The sequence below is a fragment of the Mustela erminea genome, chromosome 9, assembly GCF_009829155.1.
Source record: "Mustela erminea isolate mMusErm1 chromosome 9, mMusErm1.Pri, whole genome shotgun sequence".
Lineage (NCBI taxonomy): Eukaryota > Metazoa > Chordata > Mammalia > Carnivora > Mustelidae > Mustela > Mustela erminea.
Window position 1 is genome coordinate 14,197,389 of NC_045622.1, and position 22,080 is coordinate 14,219,468.

Genomic DNA, 22,080 nt, shown 5'->3' on the forward strand with positions numbered 1-22,080 from the left:
CACTCCCCAGCTGCCAGAGGTGAGGGCAGGGCCTGGCCTGGCCTGTCTGGGCAACTCTGCCATCCTACTGCACTTAGTATTTGTCTTTGAATGCACAGCTCCCAGAGCAGGGCCTTGTAAAATAGTTCACTGAATACTTAATTACTTAAAGCCACCCCTACTGGTTATCAGACAATTGGGATCCTTTTCAACCCTGAACCTGACCGAGTCAGACAAAAGAATTTGGTAAACTCTTACACAGTGATTGTAGGTAGATTAAGTACTATTGATACTATTATTACCCAACGTGGCAGCCACAGCAATGCAGTGTTGTAGGACTTGTTCTCATCTTTACCCTGGAAACAGTCCCCCCTCCAGGCCCTGGAGATGGCAGAGGACAGGGGTCTAGGAATGACCCACAGGGCAGAGCCCAGAGTCCAGTTCCATTTAACAACATCTCTCTGGTCTTTCCTGGGTACGAGCCCAACGCAAAACTCTGAGGGTGCAAACGCTACAAGAAACAAGGATGACTGCCCAGTGGGAAAGTTCTGCAGCGAATGCTGGGAGACCCTGGGAGCGCAGGGAGTGCAGTGCGCCTGTGTGAGCCAGGCCGTCCCACTACATAGCTCACCTAAACCTCATGGTAGCACTCTGAAGCCAGTGCCACCTTCCCCACTTTACAGAGGGGGAACATGAAGCTCAGAGAGCTTAACTATCTCACACCCAAGACTCACAACTGAGACGCAGAACCTATATTCCAACTCTGCAGACTCCAGAGACTGCTGCCTTTGCGACATCTCCCAGCCACCCAAGGCCTCATGCCACCAAAGGGCAAAGCCAGGCACATCCCTCCAGCAGATTACAGAGTTTGGGAGGAAAGAAAGGAGCTCCCTCTCCCAATGGCTATGTCTGCCACACTCAGCCAAGGAAACAAACATCCAGGGACATCCCCCTCTCCCACTGCTGCTAACCATACCTAATCTGGGACACCCACCCAGAGGTTAGATGAAGCCCATCGCCCCCAAATGGGACTAGGAAAATTCCCAGGTGGAAACATTCAGAGTCCTCCAGCATCTCCACCTACCAGTGGAACCGTCATGACCTCAGCACCGCAGGCAGACGAGTCCTAGGATGGAGACCCAGACCCCAGGCAGGCCTGCTGCTCACCCAGCCCCGGGACTCAAGCTCCTATAGCGACTGGAAAGGGAGCTAAGAGAAGAGAGCTTTCTGGGAGGCACAAGAGTGAGACATGAGCCTTGGCAGTCCCCTCCCCTATCCTCTGCTTTGCAGGAAAGGGGTGAATGGACTTCATATGTGAGCCTTGTGTGCATGGCTTCTGGGTACGACCCTATGTGGCTGTGAGTGTGCTGAATGTACACGTGCAGCAGTGTAACTGGAAGAACAGAGGCTTGTGTTCGTGTATGTGTGTCCACGGTGATCTAAGAGTACACTTAGAGAAACCGTAATGCTCTAGTACCGTAGTGCTCTAGTAACGTTTTGTCTTTGTTTGCTCTGTTAAATATAACATGTATTTAGTAAAGTGCTCAAATCTAAAGTATACGCCCCAGTGAATATTAAACATACGTGCCCCCATGTAATCAACACTTAGATCAAGATCTGTAAGTTTTCCAGCATTCCAGAAGTTTCCATTGTGCTGCTTCCAATAACTGCCCCACTTCCCCAGCCAGTGGTAATCAATATTCTGACTTGTATCGCGAGAAGTCAATTTCATCTTTTAAAATCTATATATATGAAAGACACAGAGTACACTCTAGCATCTAGTTTCTTTCTGTCACTGCTATGTCTGTGAGAGCAGTCCATAGGTCACTGCACTTAGCAATAGGTTATGTTTGTTGTTGAAATATATTCCATCATATAAATATACCACAACTTATTTATCTACTCCACCACTGATGGACATTTGGGTTTTTCCGATTTGTAGCTATTAGGAGTGCAGTTACTACAAACATCTTTGTACAGATATTTCACTAGACACATGCACTCATTTCTCCTGGCTAATTCCTGGATCATAGAATCCTAGAATAGTCACATAGTTAGATTTAGCAGATCCAAAGTACCTGTACTGACTTATGCTCCTGAAAACAGTGTATAAGAATCCCAATAGTCCACATCCTCTTCAACACTTAGTATTATCAGTCTTTTTAATTTTAGTCTTTCTGGTGTCTCTGCTGAGATATCTCATTGTGGTGTGAATCTGCATTTGCCTGGTGAGCCATGACATTGAGCATCTTTTGGCCCTGAATGGCTATTGAAGTACCCCCTTTTGTGAAGTGTCCAGGTTTTTACAGAATTAAATCTATCAAAGTAGGCAAATAGTTGACCAAAACAGACAGCAGGGCAGAATCATCCTAAGTAACCCAGCAACACAACAACCCAGCAGCCTATCATTTCCATAATTGCTAACTAGCTGCTACAATTAGTAAGCTAGTTGTACCATGTAATAAAGACATATAACTGAGAACCAGTGAGGTATCACTGAGCCCCCAACTTTGACTCAGCGGGGAGAAGGGGATGCAAATAAGAACCAAGAGCCTGTCCTGAGCCTTCAGCCTCAGCCTGAGAGGTTCCCTCTCTCCACTCACAGATTGTTTTTCCTTCAATTACAGGATCCTGACAGCGATCAACCCCTGAACAGCCTTGGTAAGCTCAGGTCCAGCTTTGCCTTGTCTACGTCAGCCTCCAAGTTTCAGTCAGTTACCAAATAAATACTATCCACCTCTTACACCCCCTCACCACCACCACTGAGGGCTAAACACTATGGAAGATCTCCATCCACCCACTCATTCATCATTCAGCAAAAATGTTTTAAGCAACTCTAAGGTCCAGGATAATTCTAGAAGTAGGAAGCATGGTCTCCAAGGAAATAGGACCAACAAACCTAAAACCCCAAGAGCGGTGATCCTCCAACTCATTCATTCAGTTACTCATTTTCTTATTCATTCAACAACTCTGTGAATGCCTGCCACGTGCCAGGGTCTGGGTTAGACGCTGGACTAAAACAGCAGGTTAAGACAGAGTCCCTGCCCTCAAAGAGTTGCCAGTCTGACCTGCTGCCATGGAACAAGCTGGACAAAGGTATTTTCCCTGGTAGACTAGAAAATGATAGTATTTGCCTGATTTATGGGAGAAGAATAATTTAAGAGACAAAGCGTTCCCAAATTTAAGGGATTTTTTTCTGCCCTCCCACTCTATTTTGTTAAACCAATGAGAACCACTCCCAATAGCCTGCTGGATCCACAAGACAAGTGAGCAAAGCACAAAATAGTATGACAGATCCACAAGGAATCTGTCATACTCTCCCGCTTACTGCAACAATTTCAGGACCCCACTTTAATAATGATCACAAACAATGTAACCTTCTGCAAGTAAGATGGTGCCCAGTTTATACTCTGGAATTAGACAGAATGATAGACCCCCGTGTCCCCAGAGAACACCAGACATCCAAGGGCTCCACCACCTGAATAACCCTGAGAACCACCAAGTTAGATTTGCTACCAATGCCTGCATTGAGGGAGCTCGAGAAGGAGCGATCAGTGCCAAACAATCAGAGACAACAGCATCATGGATCAGGCAAGCTCTGACAAAGTCCCCACCGGAGTAAGCTATCACAAAACAGAAGGAAGTGATGAGGGTTTCAGTGGTGAAGGGAAGAGCAGGAGCAAAGGTTCAGAGGCAGGAATGAAGGCAGGTGTGCAAGGACCAGGGCAGAAACTGTCCGGGTAGCAGTGAGGACTGGCAAGTGGGAAGTCCACGTGGCCCCAGATCACGGTGGCTTTGCAAGTATGAAGAAGAAAGTGGTCTAGATCCAGAAGTCATGGAGGGTTCTCAGGCGGGGATGTGACCGGATGACAGCAATGTGCTGGGAGGTGCTGTCCTGCCGCAGTGGGCAGGACCAGCTGCAGGAAGGAATGGTGGCAGGCCGGGAGGCTCGTCATAGCTCATGGTGCTTTGTCAACTTTACGTATAAAATGTAAACCCAGAAAACTCTACCCTTCTTGATGCTGTTCTCCCTGAGAACATCAGGGAGGCATAGGGACCTGGACAGGGGAATCTAGCAAGGGGCTCCCAAGAGTTGAGGCACCTCTGAGGAAATAAGCCACCTCGTGTCCCAAGCAGAAGACGCTCAATAAATAAATCACGCATGAAGGAGGGATAAACAGAATGTCGCCACTAACTGCTGGAAACTTCAAGAGATACCTGCTAAGACTGAGAAGTTCCCTGGCGCCTGCTCGGGACAGGCAACACCAGCCCACGCCCTGCAGGCCTGAGTTCTGTGTCTGAGACTTCAACTCTCTTTCTGAGGAGACACAAGGTTTCCGATGCTTTCCCTTTCAACAGATTCAATGATATCAGCATTTCCTGAGCACCCGTCTCTGGCTGGATGCCATTCTCCACTCTTAAAGAGCTGAGGAAAGAGCTCGAGACAGACTATCACCAGCCCTCATTCAAGCCAGGAAACCAGACCTGGAACAAAAATGGGAAGGATGCGCTTAAGAGATCAAGCAAAGAGCGATGCATGTATTCACTTGGCAGATACTTGTTGAAGACACCTGGGATTCAGAGGTAAACAAGAAGAAAAAAAGAAGGAAAATTCCTTAACTTCAAAGTCTTCATTTCAGAAACGTACAGGAGGGGATGGAAAATACATACAATATGTAAAATACAGAGTATGTAAAGAGCTGGTAAGTGTTTTTAAAAATGCAGGAGGACAGGTAACATTGGAAGGTTACCATTCAAAAGGGAAGTCAGGAAGGCCTCATAAGGAAGGTGACAGACCAAGCTACAGGGAGGTGAGGAGAAGAGAGCTGACCTATCACCCTCCCTGGACTCAAGGCAGCCAGACTTCCTGCCCTAGCTCGCCCTGGAGAAGCCCCGGGCACCCGCCCCGGCTTACTGCCTGCAAGGAGAGAGGATCCAAGAAGACACATCTCAGATACTTCCTGAGAATTTAACTTTTCAGATCCTGGCCCTGGTACCATCTCCTTGGATAACCATATGAATAGACAATATAGTTATTATTAGCTCTGTTTTAGGCACCTCTAGGCTCCTACCTGGTCACCCTAACCCCAAACTTGTTTCCATCCACCTCCTCCCCAGTGAATTATTCACCTTTCTGAATATGAAAATGATCACATCTTTCTACTGCCAAAGCTGTCCATAGCTCCATACTGCCTTCATGATAAAACCCAAATTCCCGGCATAGTGTTCAAGACTCTCTGTGGACCGACACTGCCAGTCCTGCCTCTGTAACACGCACCTGCCCATGTTATATCTGGGGCACAAGACAAGATCACCAGGCCTCTGCCTAGCTGGTCCAGCCCCCCACCACATTTAAGTGCTTTGCTGGCATCCAGAGATAGTGGCAACTCTGTCCTTGTGTGCTTCTTCCCCCAAACTGGCATCTCCTTAAAGACGAGGACCATCCTAGGGACTCCCTATCTGTTGAGCTGGAGATGGAGACCGTAAGGATGTGCTCATTTGCAAGCACGTATCAGGGCTCTACTAAGCATGAAATGAGTTGGAGGTCCCTGCCCTCCTCAAGCTTACAGTTTAACTAAAGGTTAGTCAGAAAAGAGGATAAATGATAGTAAAATAAATGAGTACTTGCCTCTCCCCAGGCAGACGCAGGGCAGACCAGACAGGGTGAAACATTGCAAAATAGGCTAAGTCAAGACAAAGAGACAACATCTTGTTCTGGAGGCTCCTCTGGGGGGCACAGGTGAAAGATGGACAAGCCTAGATAAGCGAAGGAGGGGGGATGACCTTGAGCTGTTAAAGCTAAGCCCAGTCTGCAGGAATAAAACCCCAGTCCTAAGCAAAACTGTCCCCAAAGCATTCTGCGGCTCAGCCCCATGGCCAGAGGGCAGGTAGGCTGTGAGCCTTGGTGGGGCGAGCTCCAAGTGCTAACAGCAGACTCTGTCCCTCTGCCTCACAGATGTCACCCCCCTGCGCAAACCCCGAAATCCTCCCCTGGAGACCTTCAAAAAGGTGGGGGTCCCAATCATCGCAGCGCTGCTGAGCCTGGCGACCATCATCATCGTGGCTGTCCTCAGTAAGTGGCAGCCCCCAGCCCTGCCCTCACCCCCTCATGACTGCCCCCACCTCCCCTTCAACCCCACAGGAAATTGAAGCTCCCACCTGCCCCTCGGAGCACAACCTTACCCACCACCCTTCCACCTAGCAGCCACAGACAGCTGAGCTGCAGAAAGCTTTGTGTGACATCTGTCCACGCCCTGCTCTGAAGGAAGCCTTCCTCCAAGAGTCAAAGGGGGAGGTGAACGCAGCCCCCACCTACCCCAGATGAACTCTACCACCGGGAATGCACAGCTGCACATAGTACAAACCCACGCAGGGAATGGGCCAGGGCAGCCATGCCTCTGCCTCCTTAGTCAGGTGCCTGCAGACACCTAAGCAGCCCTAACGGCTAGAAGACTGGGGAGCCCTTTCACCTTTGAGGCAGGGACCCACACAGGGAGCACAGGGGAAGCCACCCAGGCAGATAGCGCATGCACATGCACACACACACACACACACACACACACACACACACACACCACACACACACTGCCTTAAGCTCTGTCTTCCTCTTGGCCAGTGCCCGAGACGCAGTGTGATCTCCGGCAGGCCATTCAGTAATGAAGACTGAACTGAATGACCTGCCATGCCCACCACCCTGGTCTCCACTCCCACTCCGCCACCGACTGTCCTTGCCTCCCCACCACCCCCCGCCGACCCGCCACAGTAATAGCAGGCTACTGACTGCTCTCTCAGGGTGGGGAGCAGGGCACAGCAGACCAGGCTAGCAGTCAGGACACCCCTTGCTGCCGTGTGACCTTGAGTAAGTCCTTTGACCGCTCTCAACTTTAGTCTTCTCCTCTGTAAAACATCCTGTCTCTCCCAGAGGGATGTGGGGAGGAGGAGGAGGAGATAATGTGAGTAAAACACCCAGATGAAAATCAGGTGGTGCCAAAGTGTGGGTCACCAGACTGGGTGCAAAGATGTGACAGAGCCGCACACAAAAGCACGCATTTGTTAACCCAGGGAGGATGGGCCCTTCAGGAGCCTGCACTCACAGCCAGAGTGGCATTTCCACTAGCAGCGACCACCACGACTCGGCGATCACTGGACCCACACCCTCCTCCTCCACTTGAGCATCGGGGCTCAGAGAGGAGGCCTGACACTTAGAGACAGCTGGAACAGGACCCCAGGACCCAGATGGAGCAAGTCCTTTTCCATCTGTGGCAAAAGAAATGCAGATCCACAACACAAACACTACCTACACCCCACCCCTGAGAGCTGGCACATTTCTTCATGACCTTGGCTGGCCCTTGGCCCTGGGTCTGCAGCAGCAGCAGAGCAGCTGTCCTAAGCCTGTTCTAGTCACGCTAATACAAAGGAGAGCTGGCTTTCTCTGAGCATATGGCTGGCCACACTGGAGAGAGAAAAGGGGGCCAGAGCCATCCAGGCATGCCTGGGCAGGAGTGGTGCACAATTTAGAACTGAGGTCTCCCCATCCCACAAGGTCCTGTGTGGTGTCCATCCTGTGGTCCCCCGGGTTCTGCAACCAGAGGAGGTCATCTGAGCCTCCATCCCAGGCAAGGTTCCCTCAACTTTTTGGCTTCTGGGATCTCAACTGATGACACTGTCATCAAGAGGCTAGAATGATCCTGCTCTACCCTGGGCCCTGACCATGAACCAAACTCTGAAGGTCTAGGAAAGATCCAGCCTTCTCCTTCTCCCGTGCTCCCTCACACCCAGGGCATCCAGGCCAGCAGACCCCAACTCAAAGCCCCTCAGGGAAGGCATGGAGAGGCAGCAAAGAGCTTTGGGGTTAGACAGACCCTGACTGGAATCCTGGCTCTACACAGAAGTGCTGTGTGGCCTGGGGAATTAAACCCCGACTTTGTAAACCCACCATAATGTGAATTAATCACAACACCTGGCTCCTCAGGTCATGGTCAGGATGACACAAGGCAGTGCATGGGAAGCTCTCCACAGTGTGCAGCGAGGCCACGGTCAGACTTGTCACCATCACCTAGGGTGGCTAGGCAGGGGCAACGCTGGAAGGCAGGAGGGAGCTTGGGGCCAAGGGTGGGGTCAGTTGGGCAGGAGGGTCTCTTCCTACCAGGAGCCTTTAGAAATGTGAAGTATTCATTGCCTGAGGAGTCACAAACACTAGACTCATTCCCATCAGCCAAGGCAGCAAAGGAGGAACAGAATCTGAAAGCAGCAGGGAGGAGACAAAACCCAACGAAACACCAGCCCCTCCATGGCTCTTTCAGCCCCAGATAAAAAACACCCAGACCCATAACTGCACTTGGCGGTTACAAGACCCTCAAGGCCACAAGCTCACGAAACGTTCTCAACCACCTCACCCTACTGTACAGCTGAGAAAACTGAGGCCCTAGGAGAGGATGTGATAGGTCTAAAGTCACAGGGGAGGCGGCAGGGCAGCACTCTCATCTTTTGGGCTCATTACCAGAGGTACTGTGCCAGCACCGGGAGGATGAGTCCAGTGGGGCTGTTTTAAAGTTTCTCCCACACATTCTCTTGCTTCACACCATATAGGTATGGGACAGGCATTACTTTACAGAGACAGAAACGGAGGCTCAGCACCACGTACCCAGGCTATCAAGTGGCATCACTGGGTCTGGAACCCTCACCTGCCTATTTTGAAGCCCAGCACGATTTCAGGGAAACACAGCCTATCCCATCCCCCACTCCCGCCAGGGCTGCCTGCTTCACGGTCAGTCCTCTCTGCCCCCTCCCTGCCCCTGCCTTCCAGTCAAGGTGATTCTGGACAAATACTACTTCCTCTGCGGGCAGCCTCTCCACTTCATCTCAAGGAGGCAAGTGTGTGATGGCCAGCAGGACTGTGCCTCTGGGGAGGACGAGCAGCACTGTGTCAAGACCTTCCCTGATGGGTCCCCAGTGGCAGGTGAGTCCAGGGGCTGGAGGGACCAGGGGGGAGGGCACAGCAGGAAACCAGCTCAGGTCCCCCTGGGTTCAAGGCACAGCATCTGCCAACTGACTGGTCAGTTTCCATCCCTGCTGCAAGGTTCGTAAGAGCAACAGGACTAGATTCCCAGTACTTAACACGGAGCAAGTACTCGGTGAAAATGAGGAACAGATGCAGGCTAGAAGGGACAGGAAATTGTAACATAGCCTGCCTCCTTCTGCTACACTGGGGTGGAACTGAGGCATGCAGCTGGATTGGATAACGCTGGGGAGTTCCCTCCTTTCTATGACATCTGTTCTTTCAAGAGGACTAGAAAAGTGGGTGTCAGGCCATTAACTATTGATCCTTCTATCCATTAGGTGTTTATTGTAGCCTGCTATGTAACAAGACTGAGCTAGGTCCTTCAAAGGACTAGAAGAGGTTTCCAACAAAAACTCACGTTCTTTTCATATGGGGCTGGCCCAGCTTCATTCACCTAGTACTTGGGCTCTGGAGAGAAAAGTCAGCCAGGAGATGGGTGTTGGGGGGGGGGGGTTGACGGGCAGGACGAAGTGACTTCTTGCACATATCCTTTTTTTTTTTTTTTAATCAGAAGTCAAATGTCTATGGGCACCGGCCATCCTACTGCCAATAATACTTCCCTCTCAACCTCCTCCCTCAGTGAGAAGTCCCCCAGGCTAGGCAGGCCATGAGGACCATGGGTAGAGTCACCATAGATCACCAAAACTGGTATCTGTAAGAATAAAATGGAGAGCTGCTGGTAATTCTACCAAGACAAGAGGTCCACAAGGAGGTTCCTTCCAGGACATCTGGTCACCCTCGCTACCACTGAAATAAGGCTCAATCAGGCAAAGCCAAACAGAAGAACATCCTTTGAAATTGAAAGGGTTGGTTTTCTGTAGTGCTCTACGGTCTGGGTGTAGGGAGGTTGTGCTGGTCCCATGATGAATTCTGAGGGAGATGGGCCAGACAGATCCCTGCCCTGGATCTGACCCAGGTTTTTCCCCTCTCAGTCCGCCTCTCCAGGGACCGATCCACCCTCCAAGTGCTGGACCCGGCCACACGGAGCTGGGCCTCTGCCTGCTTTGACAACTTCACAGAAGCTCTGGCCAAGACAGCCTGTGGGCAGATGGGTTATGCCAGGTACCCGGCCCCAGCCTCCAGAGGCTGTCCCCTAACCCCTACGACCTCCTTCCTCCTTCCTCTTTTCCTCCCTCCCTTCCTAAAAATATAGATACAGAAGTCAGACAGAACTGCTCTTGAACCTGAGCATAGAACCAACATGAAGTTCAATCTCCTAAACCCCGGTTTCCTCAAGGGTTAATTGGGGCAAGTACTGGCAATGTCATAGGAGAGCTATCAGGTGCAGCGAGAGAATGTAAGCCTCACCACGCACCCCCAACACCATGCTGGCTCCTCGAGACCCTCACTCCTTCACAGCTCAACAAGAAGCTGCCCTGCCCCAGAGTATAATACTTACTTATTCAATGTCCCATTGATTAAAACTCAGTTTAAACAAACCTGATTCCATCAAGGCCCCATCAGCAATCACAGCTCTGCCAGCAAATTTCTATAGCAGCTCCAAAGCTTCAGTGGTGAAGAGTTATATAATCATAAGGGTGATCTGCTTGATGCATTATATTCATTTGATCTTGGCAAAAACCAAAAGGGTCGTTACTACTGTATCTATTTTAGAAACAGGTTCAGGAAAGATAAGTAACTCGCCTGGTAGGAGCTGGGGAGGGAGAGGCTTGGGGGCTGTGCCCAAGCCCCCTATCAGGAGTTCTCGCAGCATCTCTGTTTCCAGCTTGGGTAATTCTCTCCTCCCCAGGCCTTCCCTATAAAGGGAAGAGAAGTGAGGCCACCGACCACTCAGAGAGCATAACCAGAGAGGAGGGAAAAGAACCCATTTATTCAGCTGCAGAGTGGGGCAGGTCCCCAAGGACTCTAGGAAACTGGTCTAGGCAGAAATGAGAATTGCTAGGCAGACACCGTCACTCAATCACGGAACTCTCTTCCGTCCCTTAAAGCAGCCTCCAGGTCCTTTTTCAGTAAATGCTCCCGGCAGCATTACTGATCCATCAGACCTTGGGGCCCCCTGTGCTCTCTGGTTATCAGGCCTCTCTGCTGCTCAACAATCTCCATGTGGCACAGTTGGGCTGCTTATGCCTGGCCCCTGCTCTTACCCCTCCTCCAGCAGCAGCCAGGCCTCCCCTGCAGCAAGCCCCTCCTCCTCACTGCAGTCCAGCCACTGCAGCATCTTCAGGGCCCAGTGCCACGGGCAGCACCATGGGCAGCACCGCGAGCTGCGGCTGCCTTATGCAACCAAGGTGTCTCCCAGGCTTCTTAAGGTAATAGGATGCTAACGTTTCTGCCCTTCTGGAGTACACTAATGCACCAAACCAGCTGGCTTCTTGAGTTCTACAGAATCAAAGCCGGTCAGAATTATTCATTAGGATGTAATGGGTGAACACAGCTTAGCTTTCCAGGGACTATCCGTTTCCACCACTGTCCCTCCTTCCACGTCTCAGATTTCTCTACTCTCTCCTTCCTCCACCTAGATAAGAAGTCCTTTTTGTCCCAGGACCATAAACCTGAGATGGCTCAATATGGGAGAGGCTCTAGAGATCAGGGGGTCCACCTCTCATTCTACAGAGGGAGAAAGTGAGGCTTAAGGAAACCCAAGGAAGGGTGTGACCTGTCAAGGTTACACATCAGGCTAATGTCAGAGGCAGGACAAGAGCCTCCATCTCCAGGATTCTGAAACCCAGTACCGCCACACCCAGGCCCTTCTAGGTGTACCGGGCCCATCAGGAGTGCACAACTCCTGCCCGGGAATGTGAGAGCATCAGTGGCCAGTAACCCCATGCCTCAGTCATCCTGAACCCTGCACACAGAACCAGCATTAGCATAGCTGAATGGGGAAGAACAGACGATCAGGACAATAGGATGACTCAGGGAAGACTTCCTGGAGGAGCTAAAACTTAAACCCAAGGTTTGAAATTAGACAAACACGGATCAGTGGAGAGAAAGAGGGTGGGTGCTCCAAGGGAGAGACTCTTCTGGACTCATGTGAAGATTGATCTCATCCTGTCCTACCTCCAAGGGAGCCATAAAGTACCCCTCCTACCCAATTCAGCCCAGATGCCTTGTTCAGAAAACCAGATATCCACATTTTAATTCCCTGGCTATGACCCAGGAGAAAATATCCTATGACATTTGAAATAGGGTTATAGCTGGGAGTTAGGAAAGCATGTCCATAACTTGTCCAGAGTTCTGGGAAAGCAAGACCACATCAGCATTGTGCCCAGATCTGAGTCCTGGGACACATTCTTTCCCACCGCAGCCCCTGGGAGTGGGGGCTACTCCTGACATCTCCTAACCTCCTGCCCTAGCTCACGTGTCTCTCTCTCTCTCTCTCTCTCTCCCAATGTGAGCAGCAAACCCACCTTCAAAGCTGTGCAGATTGGCCCAGACCAAAATCTGGATGTTGTTGGAATCACAGAAAATGGCCAAGAACTTCAGGTGCAAAACCTAAGTGGGTAAGTGGGAGGACGGCCCCTGGCCCACGAGAGGCTCACATATGGAGGCTGCCATCGGGGCTGTAGGCAGCCAGCCCAAGCAGGTGCAGCAAGGGGAATATAAGTCAGACCACAGGAAGAACTCCAGGCCATGCAGACTGTCAGATACCAAGAGCTAGAGAATCAGATTTCTGAGAGGTTTTCTGGGTTGACTCCATTTTTCATATAAAACAGACAGCTGGTATCATGTCCACGTATGGGTGGCCTTCTCATCCAAGAATAAAAGAGAAAAATTTTCCTACTGCTTTACACTCCCAATTAAACCCAACGAAAAATTTTCCTACTGCTTTACACTCCCAATTAAACCCAACAGGCAAGATTCCAAAGGCCACTCTGTCCATCCCGCCACTTACCCAGGCCAGGGTAAGGCCTCTCCATGTTCCCAGCTCTCCAGAGAAAAGGCCCCACAGCCTCTGGCAGCGGCCTGTTCCTCTGCCTCCCCACCCCACATGACAGCTCAGCATCTAGAGAAAAATGGTCACACGGCAGCAGAGAGTACCGGAAAGGATGCTGGCTCTCTAGCATTCGGGGCTGCTGCTGAGGGCTGCTCATTCTCCAGAGAGTAAATCTTAAAAAGAACCAAGATGGTAGCAGAAGGATCGTGTGCCTGTAATTCCACTGAAATCCCCCTTTTCGTTCATTTGAAAAGCGCACAGTGTTACAGACACTGTTCCAGGCTCTGCTCTCCCATCCACTCCAGGATGCCAAGGGCTCGGGTTGGGCTCGGACACAGGCAGGGCCCAGCACATTGTGAGTCCTTAAAATCAAGGATCTTGAACCCAAGCCAACTGAATTGCACTGAACTAAATGGTCACGTGGTTTCTATATAGTACCTCAGCATGTGGATTCCAGATTTCCCGGGAAAATCTTCCAGATTTTTCGGGAAGGGGACTGGGGTCAACAGGGTCAGGGGACCGAAGTCCACACCTCCCACAGAAACCTCAAGGCCCTGTGTCTCCCTTCCAGACCCTGTCTCTCAGGCTCCTTGGTCTCCCTGCACTGCCTTGGTGAGTACGCCCCATCTCTGAGGGTTTGGGCCCTGGGCCAGCAAAGAGTGGGGAGAAAGACCTTCATCCTCATTCTTAAATCTCTCAGACTCTAAGTTTCTCTCTGTTTTGTCCCAAACTTACTTCCTTCAGTCTTGGGTTTGTAGGAAGTGCTCCTTCAAGGAGTTTATAACAGAGAGAGACAGAGAACAGAGAGAAAGAAAAAGATGCAAGACCACAGCTGGGCGATGCCAGACTGAACAGAGCTCATAGCTGACTGCCACAGAGAGACCCAGGCACCAGTCCCACTGGCTTCCAGTGTGACCTTGAGTAATTCACCTGACCCTTCTGAGGTTCCTCTTCCCAAGAAAGCCTTTTGTCCAACTGCCCCAGAAGATCCTTACAGAGAACAGAAGAGAAAACAAGCTCTGTGACCCAGCTTGTCCTCCCAGACTTGTGGAAGAACTGAACAGAACCTGCCAGGCTGGCTAGATACTGGATAGGCGGAATGGAACAGGGCCACTGTCACTGCCTTTGCCGTTGGGTAGTATATAGGCTTCCCTGTTGGATGTTAAGACGTTCTATCATGAGCACGTGATGCCCACAATCCCTGGTGTGTGGTGGCTAGCTAGTGAATGACTGAACCATTAGTCACATCATCTATGCTCTGAGCTGAATGGCCCTGATGTCACAGGGAGGTTGGAGTCACAGATCTTCCCTTGAGGAGCTGTCAGTCTTAACAGGAAGACCAAAGCACAAAGGAAATGAAAGACAGGCCAACACTGGGAGCAGGCTATGGAAATTCCAGGATGCGGGTGGGGGAGTCTCCAGGGATTGGGTGGCCCCCAGGGGGTGGTACCCAGGCTAAACACTGAGCTGTAGGCTCCCAAAAGGGAAGGACCACATCTGTCTGTCTTTCTTGTCCTCTACTCTCCTCCCAGCATCCCTGAACACAGTAGGCACTTAATTCAAATTTGCTGAATGGATCAATGGTTTAGATAAATAGCAATAGGACAGCATCTCAGGGATGGGGGTTTCCTCAAGCAAAAGCAGAACAACTTTTTAGGGAGCTACACAAGCAGATCGATTTGGCTAGACGGAAACTTCAGACAAGGACAGTAGGCAGCTGCCAGAAGGACTTTAAACTCTGCTCTAGAAAGAAAGATGCCTCGGCGCTGTGAGGGAGCAAGGAGACACGGAGAAAGCAGATTTTGGAATAACAAGTATCTGAAAAGCCCCTGGCTGGCATAGGCCCAGAAAGAATGGCAGCCTTTTACTGAGAGAACCACCACTGTGGCCATGACCACCAGGACTGGAGAGACTGGAGGGCAGGGAGATGGGAATGAGGCTTTTACCAGAGCTTTAGGGCCATGATGGAAAAGCCAAGGACAGTGGCATATGGAAGAGCATAGGATGTCAAATTGGGAAACTTACTCATCACAGGGGAAGGGACTTGGAAAAAGGTGAGTTTAGGATAGGAAGATCTAGTATCTGGAATGTTCTTCCCAGTTCCGGCTCCCAGAGCAGTTTGTGGGCATCTGCTTGCCAATATTCCGCAGGAGCGGCTGGGACACTCCACCTGGGCAGGACTTTTGTACTTCTCTATCACCTGTGGTTTGAAGGCCATGAATTCCCAGCACAATGGATACACCCATGTTCACAATATAAACACATCCAAAGCCCAACAAAGGAGATGGAGATTGGGAAAAAGTCTATGGTCTGAGACACCAGCTCCCTAAGAATAACTCAAAATGGGTGGTCCTCCCCAACCCTCCAGGTCCCAGTCATAAGGGCCCTGCTCTAAGGGAACTGACTCAGGGCTCCAAGGGGAGGCAGTCCATCCCTCAAGAGCCTGACTCCTGATTTCTTCCCCCTCCCTGCTGACTCCAGCCTGTGGGGACAGCCTGAAGGCCCCTCGGGTAGTGGGCGGGGAGGCGGCCTCTGTGGATTCTTGGCCTTGGCAGGTCAGCATCCAGTACAACAAACAACACATCTGTGGAGGGAGCATTCTGGACCCCTACTGGATCCTCACGGCAGCCCACTGTTTCAGGTAAGGCTGCACCACAAGGAAGCCTTGGGGGCTCAAAGCCTTGGAGGGGCCTAAGTATCCAGGTTCCCTGCCTCCCAGCCTGTTTTCCAAACCCCTACCCTCTCTTTCCCCTCCCTCTAAAGAACACGTCCTTGGGTGTGGCCACCCCCAATGAGACACTGAACATCCTTTGTTAGCCACCCAGGGTCTGAGAAGAAGGCGCTGGTCACCAAGCTTGATCACCAAGCTTGACCTCTTCTAGTTGGGAAGCAATCAGATACCCAGGGTCCTCAGTCCAGTCCCTACTCACTCCACAGAAGCTCTTCCCATCCATCTTCCTGGAGTCCTGAGAATGTGCTCCTTCTGCCAGTCTTCTCTGGAGTGGTTCTGGGGTTGAGAGTCACTGTCACTCCCCCATTATACCCAAAAACTTAAAGCAGAAAGCATAGATTCCTTTACAAGCCAGCAGAGAAAGGCCTGCCCATACCTCTGGGAAAGGACTACTCCCAGGCCCTCTTCACTTTCCTTCTTTCATTCATTCATTCATTCATTCAATATCTAATGAGTACTATATTATGTATCCGTATGCATTAGCTCTGTCAGCGCCTTAGAGGAATTCAGAGTGTTGGCCAGAGATTCTTAACCTTTGAGATATGACAAAGCTCTAAGTCCTTTCCTGGGAAACCACCCATGCACACTATGCAGGCAGGAGTGTCGGGAGGCAGACAGACAAGTGCATAATGAAACTGACAATACGAGCACCACATGAGTAGCACAGACAGTACCGGGGGCAGGAAAGTGCCAGGACCCCAGAGCTCAGGTGCTGGGAACAGCCCCTTCCCTAGCCCTCCAGTTAGAAGTTTCCTTGAGCAGGTTTCACCAGGGGAAAGGATCAAATTCCCTTTTAGAATTTGTCCTTTTGTAAGGGATTCTTCAGACCTGCTCCTTCTCTACCACTTCTGGCCTCACCATCATAACCCCCTACAGCAGGAACATTCAGCACCCCGACCCCCAGCGCCCTGGGGACCCAGCTGTGGGCAAAGACTGCACAGGCTTGGTTCAGGCCTGAACCCCGCTGTCTCTGCCCCCACCCCAGGAAGCATCACGATGTGTCCACCTGGAAGGTGAGGGCTGGCTCAGACAAACTGGACAACTTCCCATCCCTGCCTGTGGCCAGCATCTTCGTCATTGAGCTGAACACCACGTACCCAAAAGAGAAGGACATTGCCCTCGTGAAGCTGCAGTTCCCACTCACATTCTCCGGTGAGAGGGCATGTGGGAACAGACCCCCTAGGCCAGGTTATACTCCCCTTCTGCTACTAGCTCACTACGTGGACTTGGGCATACTGCTTCTCTTCTTAAGCCCTCAGCTGTACATTTGTTTCTGGTGAATACACCAGCCTAACATCAGTGAGGGGCCATGAGAACCCTTTCAGTTGTCAGCTCACAACCCTTTCAGTTGTCAAGCTGGGTTCTTTTGAGGTCTGTTTTCTCCATGTGGAGCATATCAAGTGAGAATCATAGACTCATCCAATCTTGGGGCTGTAAGGGAACTAAAAGATCTTCTAGTCCATCCTCCACCCTCAATGAGTACCAAGAGCCTGCACCATATCTCTGCCAAGGGGTTACTGTGCCCACCTGGTTTCCTCCACAGGCAGAGAGCTCATTACCTTTAAAGCAGCCCATGGACTCTTTGAACAGCTCTGTTAGATGACTCATGCTTGGATAGTATTTCTCAGCATTTGCAACTGTCAGTTCCACAGGACACTGGGCCCTTGGAGAAAAAAAACGGGTTCTATCCTAAATTGGGAAACATTTTTTATAGTAGAGCTCTTTTCTTGGGGCACACTAGCATATAAAGATATGATAAGGCCTTTAATTTTTAATTTGCTTGTATTATGTTTAAACTATACTTCAACTTATTTGACCACAGAACTTTCTCATGCCACTTCTGTTAACATCCCCTGGAATACAGGTCATAGAAACCCTGGTGTCAACCTTTCCAGAGTACTTAGCCACCAGGCTCTCCCCGCTTTCTCTCTGCTCCTGGCAGGCACAGTCAGGCCCATCTGCCTACCCTTTTTTGATGAGGAGCTAACTCCAGCCACCCCACTCTGGGTCATCGGATGGGGCTTTACGAAGCAGGATGGAGGTAAGTCCTGGGCTCAGGAACACAGGGCTGAGGGAGCAGCTCCTGGAGGTGATGGGAAAGAGGACCACCCTGGGGGGAAAAAACCCATCCTGGAAATCCAAGCACTGAGATGCCAGGTAACCCAGAGAATTATCCTGGGTGGGGGTAAGAGGCAAGAATGGGAATACACATGTGTTTCACCTTCCCAGGAAAGCTGTCTGACACACTGCTGCAGGCCTCGGTCCAGGTCATTGACCATACTCGGTGCAACGCAGAGGACGCCTACCAGGGGGAAGTTACTGAGCAGATGCTGTGTGCCGGCATCCTGGAGGGTGGCGTGGATACCTGCCAGGTGGGATCATGAGGGAGTTCCTTGGATAGAGATTTTAGTCCTGGAAAAACAAGTAAGTCCAGAGGCCAGCAGCCCCAAATGAAGTCCTGCATACAGTGGGCACTCAATCGTGATGAAGGGAAGAACAGAGAGAGGGAGGGAAAGGATGGACAGAGACAAGCAGAAAGATTTCAGGTGTGTATTTCACCTACAAAGGTGGTTAGCCAACCCACCTGCTCTTACCTCCCATCACCCACAGGAGTAGGAGTCATGTGAGGGCAGGACGGCCAGGTCTGTTTTCTCTAGAACTGTCAAGATGCTGCACTAGACTAGAGAAAACCCATCTCCTGCTGGATGAGCCCTGGAACAATGCCTCCCCCGCCCCCAAACCCCATTAGTCCCTAAATATATTTTCACTCCCTCCATCCCCAGAGGTTCTTCCGAGCCATTTTCACTAAAGCCCTTAACCCCACTCCAACCCCATTCTCAGTCATTAAATTCCTCCACTCCAGAGGTAGCTCTTGGCCATCACTTGAATGCCAGGTGAATACTTGGTTTTGGGGACAGTGTCTTCTGCCCTTAGGGAGTTCACAGTGGTGGGCAAGAGGGGCAGTTAGGCTATGGTGTTACTGGGTTCTGAGGGAGGAAGTCTCGGGGGCTATAGGAGCTGGGACAGACACCCAAAGTAATGCACTTTTCACTATCTGACATGCTCTGGTCTGTTGAGTTTTTTGCTTGTTTATTCTCTCTCTCTTCTCCATCTAACTCTAAGCTCCCTGAGGGCAGGATCTTTGTTCCTTTCATTGATTGAATCCCAGTTGTCTAGAATGGTACCTGGCATGCAAAAGGCAACCCATGAGCAGCTAAATAAATTTAGGAAGTACTGGATTAAACAAAGATAATCAGGCTTCTCACTGAGGAACCCTAGAGCCTTGAGTTTGCTAGCGTGCCTTGTGAATCTGAGAGAAGGCACACCAACAACTTACTTGACCACAAAAAGAACCCTTTTGCCTCAAAAGAAAGGGCCTTCCAGGCTGCAGGAACAGCATGAGCAGAGGCAATGAGGGCAGAACAGCATAGAACACTGGGGAGCAGTGGGGGGGCATACAGAGGAACAGATGAGCCAGTGCGAGGAGGGGAAGAAAGAGAAACCCACTCCTCCACCCCGCCCCTGCTTGCCCTCCCCAGCAACCCCTGTTCTGGTGTTTCACAGGGTGACAGCGGTGGGCCCCTGATGTATCACTCTGACCAGTGGCAAGTGGTGGGCATCGTGAGCTGGGGCCATGGCTGTGGGGGCCCCAGCACCCCAGGAGTATACACCAAGGTCACAGCCTATCTCAACTGGATCTACAATGTCCGGAAGGTGAGCCTGTTGTGCCGCCCCCTTCCTCCACCTTAAAGATACAAACTATCTTTAGTTTGATTTAAATGGCTCTGAGATGACCCCGGACATCCTAAATCATCTTCCCCACCAGGGAAAATCTGCAATTCCACCAGAAGAGCTGAAATTTCTTAGTCTGAGATTTCAAATGAATGCAAACGCCTTAGGGTATAGAATACACCCAGCTTTATCATTCTCTATTCTCTGGCAGAGCGTTTCCCAGGAACAGACTCCATTAAGGAGGAGGGTGGAAAGGCTCAAGAAAATTCCCTAGAGGAGAGAGGAGAAAAGAGCTTCAAAAAAGGCAGGCTAATTCCACACACATCACCACCTTGTTCAATTTCAAATAATGTCTTTTTTGGTCTCTTATCATAGTCGGAGTCATGATGCTGCTGCCCCTCCATTCTCCTGGAAACAGCCTCCCCCTGTCCTGCCCACCTGGGGATCCGAGAAGTCAGACGTCAGACGGAGCAAGAGCCCCCGAGGGCACACCACTCTGCCCACAGCCTCAACATTTCTTTGTGCAGCAAAGGGCCTCCATTCTTGTAAAAGACCTCACAGCTCAAACGCACCCAGAAGGAAGTCAGCAGCCCCAGCACTGCCACCCCTGGGGCTCCTGATATCCCTGGGAGAAAGACACCGTCCACTGGACAGGCCAGCCTTCTGGCCAAGGTCTCAGAGGCATGCTAAGCACAAAAGAAACCTTCCCACCTTGATGAATGGAAGCAGACTCTCCAATGAGAACCCAGATCACCAAGGATTGGAGTAGAGGGAGAAAAGAGTCTGAGCCAGCCCTCTCCTCCACCCATCCTCAGGCCCAACAGAGCAAGAAACCAGTTGTAATTTAAAATGCACTGTCCTGCTATTGGTACAACTACTATTACTTAGTGTTATGACTGTTAGCTCTATGGCTGCTGCTATTAAACAGGTGTGTGAAGTCCTTGACACAGGCGGACTGGGCTGCATGCTAAGAACTGAGCTAGAACTATTGCATCATTCTTGAACCTGAGTATGAAAAGTTCTTGGGGAGACCACGGATTCTCAAACAACGAAAAAGAGACCCAAAGACCAGAGAGAACACCTATGACTTGGGAGAGGGAGGATTTGGTACTCAAGACTGACAGTAAATCGTGGTTCCCCCAGTGGCTGGAAAGAAATACTGCACCTTTGAGTCCTTACTTCTACCTAGAGAGTCCAGGCCGGTTGCTTTCATTCTTTAAAAAAAAAAAAAAAATTATCACCTGTAAAGTCTGAGGTGGTCCGTTAGTGGGGTTCTAGGGACATAAGCACAAGTCCTACACTCAAATGGTCAGAGGATTAAGCCCCATAAACTTCTCAGGCCACTGTATCGGGGCCTGGGTATTCTGAGGCCTAAATCCTTAATATACTTGGTCAGATCCTAAATATACTTGACAATGCTTTAGTAGGTTCTCAGAAAATAACAGAAATCCTCAAAGACAAAAAAAAAAAAAATCAACCAAACAAAGCTATCAGAATCATGAGCTGAAACAAAGATAGGTATCTGGGGGCAACAGCTAACTAAAATCTGGGGTGTCCAAGGGACCAAGACCTATATGAAAGCTGAGATCAGAACTAAACCCAGAGCCAGTGCTCACCATCAAAGATCAGCCAAGATTTTTTAAAAAGAAAACCTTGGGAGTGGGAATCATCAAAAATAACAAATTTAAAACCTCAAGGACCTTAGATGTTAGAATTATCAGATTATAAGAAAAAGTGATACGGTAGAATACTTCTACCTGCCAGACACTATTCTAAGTGCTTCACTGTGTACTGAGCATTTAAGACTCACACAAACATACAAGATCAATGCCATTCATATCCCATCCCCATTTTAGGGGTAAGAAAGTAAGACTCAATGAGGCTAAGTATCTTGCCTGGGGTTACATATGGGAAAAGTGAATATGAGCATTCTGACTCCAATGTTCATGCTATAAACTATCACACTATAGGACCGCCAATAATTTACGCATCTTTAAAGAAATTTAAAATAGGTACCTTTTCTACATTTTAAGACACTTTTAAATACTTTTAATTTAAAACCCACATGAGGGGTGCCTGGGTGGCTCAGTGGGTTAAGCCTCTGCCTTCAGCTCAGGTCATGATCTCAGGGTCCCAGGACCAAGCCCCACATCGGGCTCTCTGCTTCCCCCCTCTCTCTCTGCCTGCCTCTCTGCCTACTTGTGCTCTCTCTGTCAAATAAATAAATAAAATCTTTTTTAAAAAAAAAACCATAAAATTTAGTATCAACCATTTGTAAGTATACAGTTCAATGGTGTTAAATATATTCACATTGCTGTGCAACCATTACCACCATCCATCTCAAAGCTGTTTTTTCCTTTCCAGAACTCTGTACCCCTTAAACAGTAACTCCCCATTTCTTCTGCCCCTGAATACTTGGAAGCCACCTGCCTACCTTCTATCTCTATCAAGCTGACTATTCTAGGTACCTCACGTAAGTGGAATCATATAGTATTTGCCTTCCTGTGCTTATTTCACCTAGCAGAGTGTCTTCACGGTTTATCCATGGTAGTAGCCTGCGTCAGATTTTCTTTCCTTTTTAAAGCTGAATAATATTCCATTATTTATACCACGTTTTGTTTATCAAAACAGACATCCAGGTTGCTTCTACCTTTAGGCTATTGTGAATAATGCTGCCATGAA

At 49.9% G+C, this 22,080-nt stretch overlaps 2 protein-coding genes across 2 annotated transcripts in view; one reads left to right on the top strand and one right to left on the bottom strand.

Annotated features, from left to right (window-relative positions):
• Window positions 1-20,871, top strand: part of TMPRSS4 (transmembrane serine protease 4) — a 34,018-nt gene extending 13,147 nt beyond the window's left edge. Inside the window, exons 2-13 of the mRNA XM_032357644.1 lie at window positions 2,607-2,640; window positions 5,936-6,052; window positions 8,786-8,938; window positions 9,973-10,102; window positions 12,400-12,501; window positions 13,507-13,547; window positions 15,417-15,576; window positions 16,652-16,818; window positions 17,609-17,707; window positions 17,896-18,038; window positions 19,231-19,380; window positions 19,774-20,871. Of these exons, the coding sequence (XP_032213535.1) occupies window positions 2,607-2,640; window positions 5,936-6,052; window positions 8,786-8,938; window positions 9,973-10,102; window positions 12,400-12,501; window positions 13,507-13,547; window positions 15,417-15,576; window positions 16,652-16,818; window positions 17,609-17,707; window positions 17,896-18,038; window positions 19,231-19,380; window positions 19,774-19,785 (1,308 nt within the window). The 3' untranslated portion in view covers window positions 19,786-20,871. The remainder of the gene's footprint in view (window positions 1-2,606; window positions 2,641-5,935; window positions 6,053-8,785; window positions 8,939-9,972; window positions 10,103-12,399; window positions 12,502-13,506; window positions 13,548-15,416; window positions 15,577-16,651; window positions 16,819-17,608; window positions 17,708-17,895; window positions 18,039-19,230; window positions 19,381-19,773) is intronic.
• Window positions 1-22,080, bottom strand: part of SMIM35 (small integral membrane protein 35) — a 101,785-nt gene that overhangs the window by 66,808 nt on the left and 12,897 nt on the right. The window lies entirely within an intron of this gene.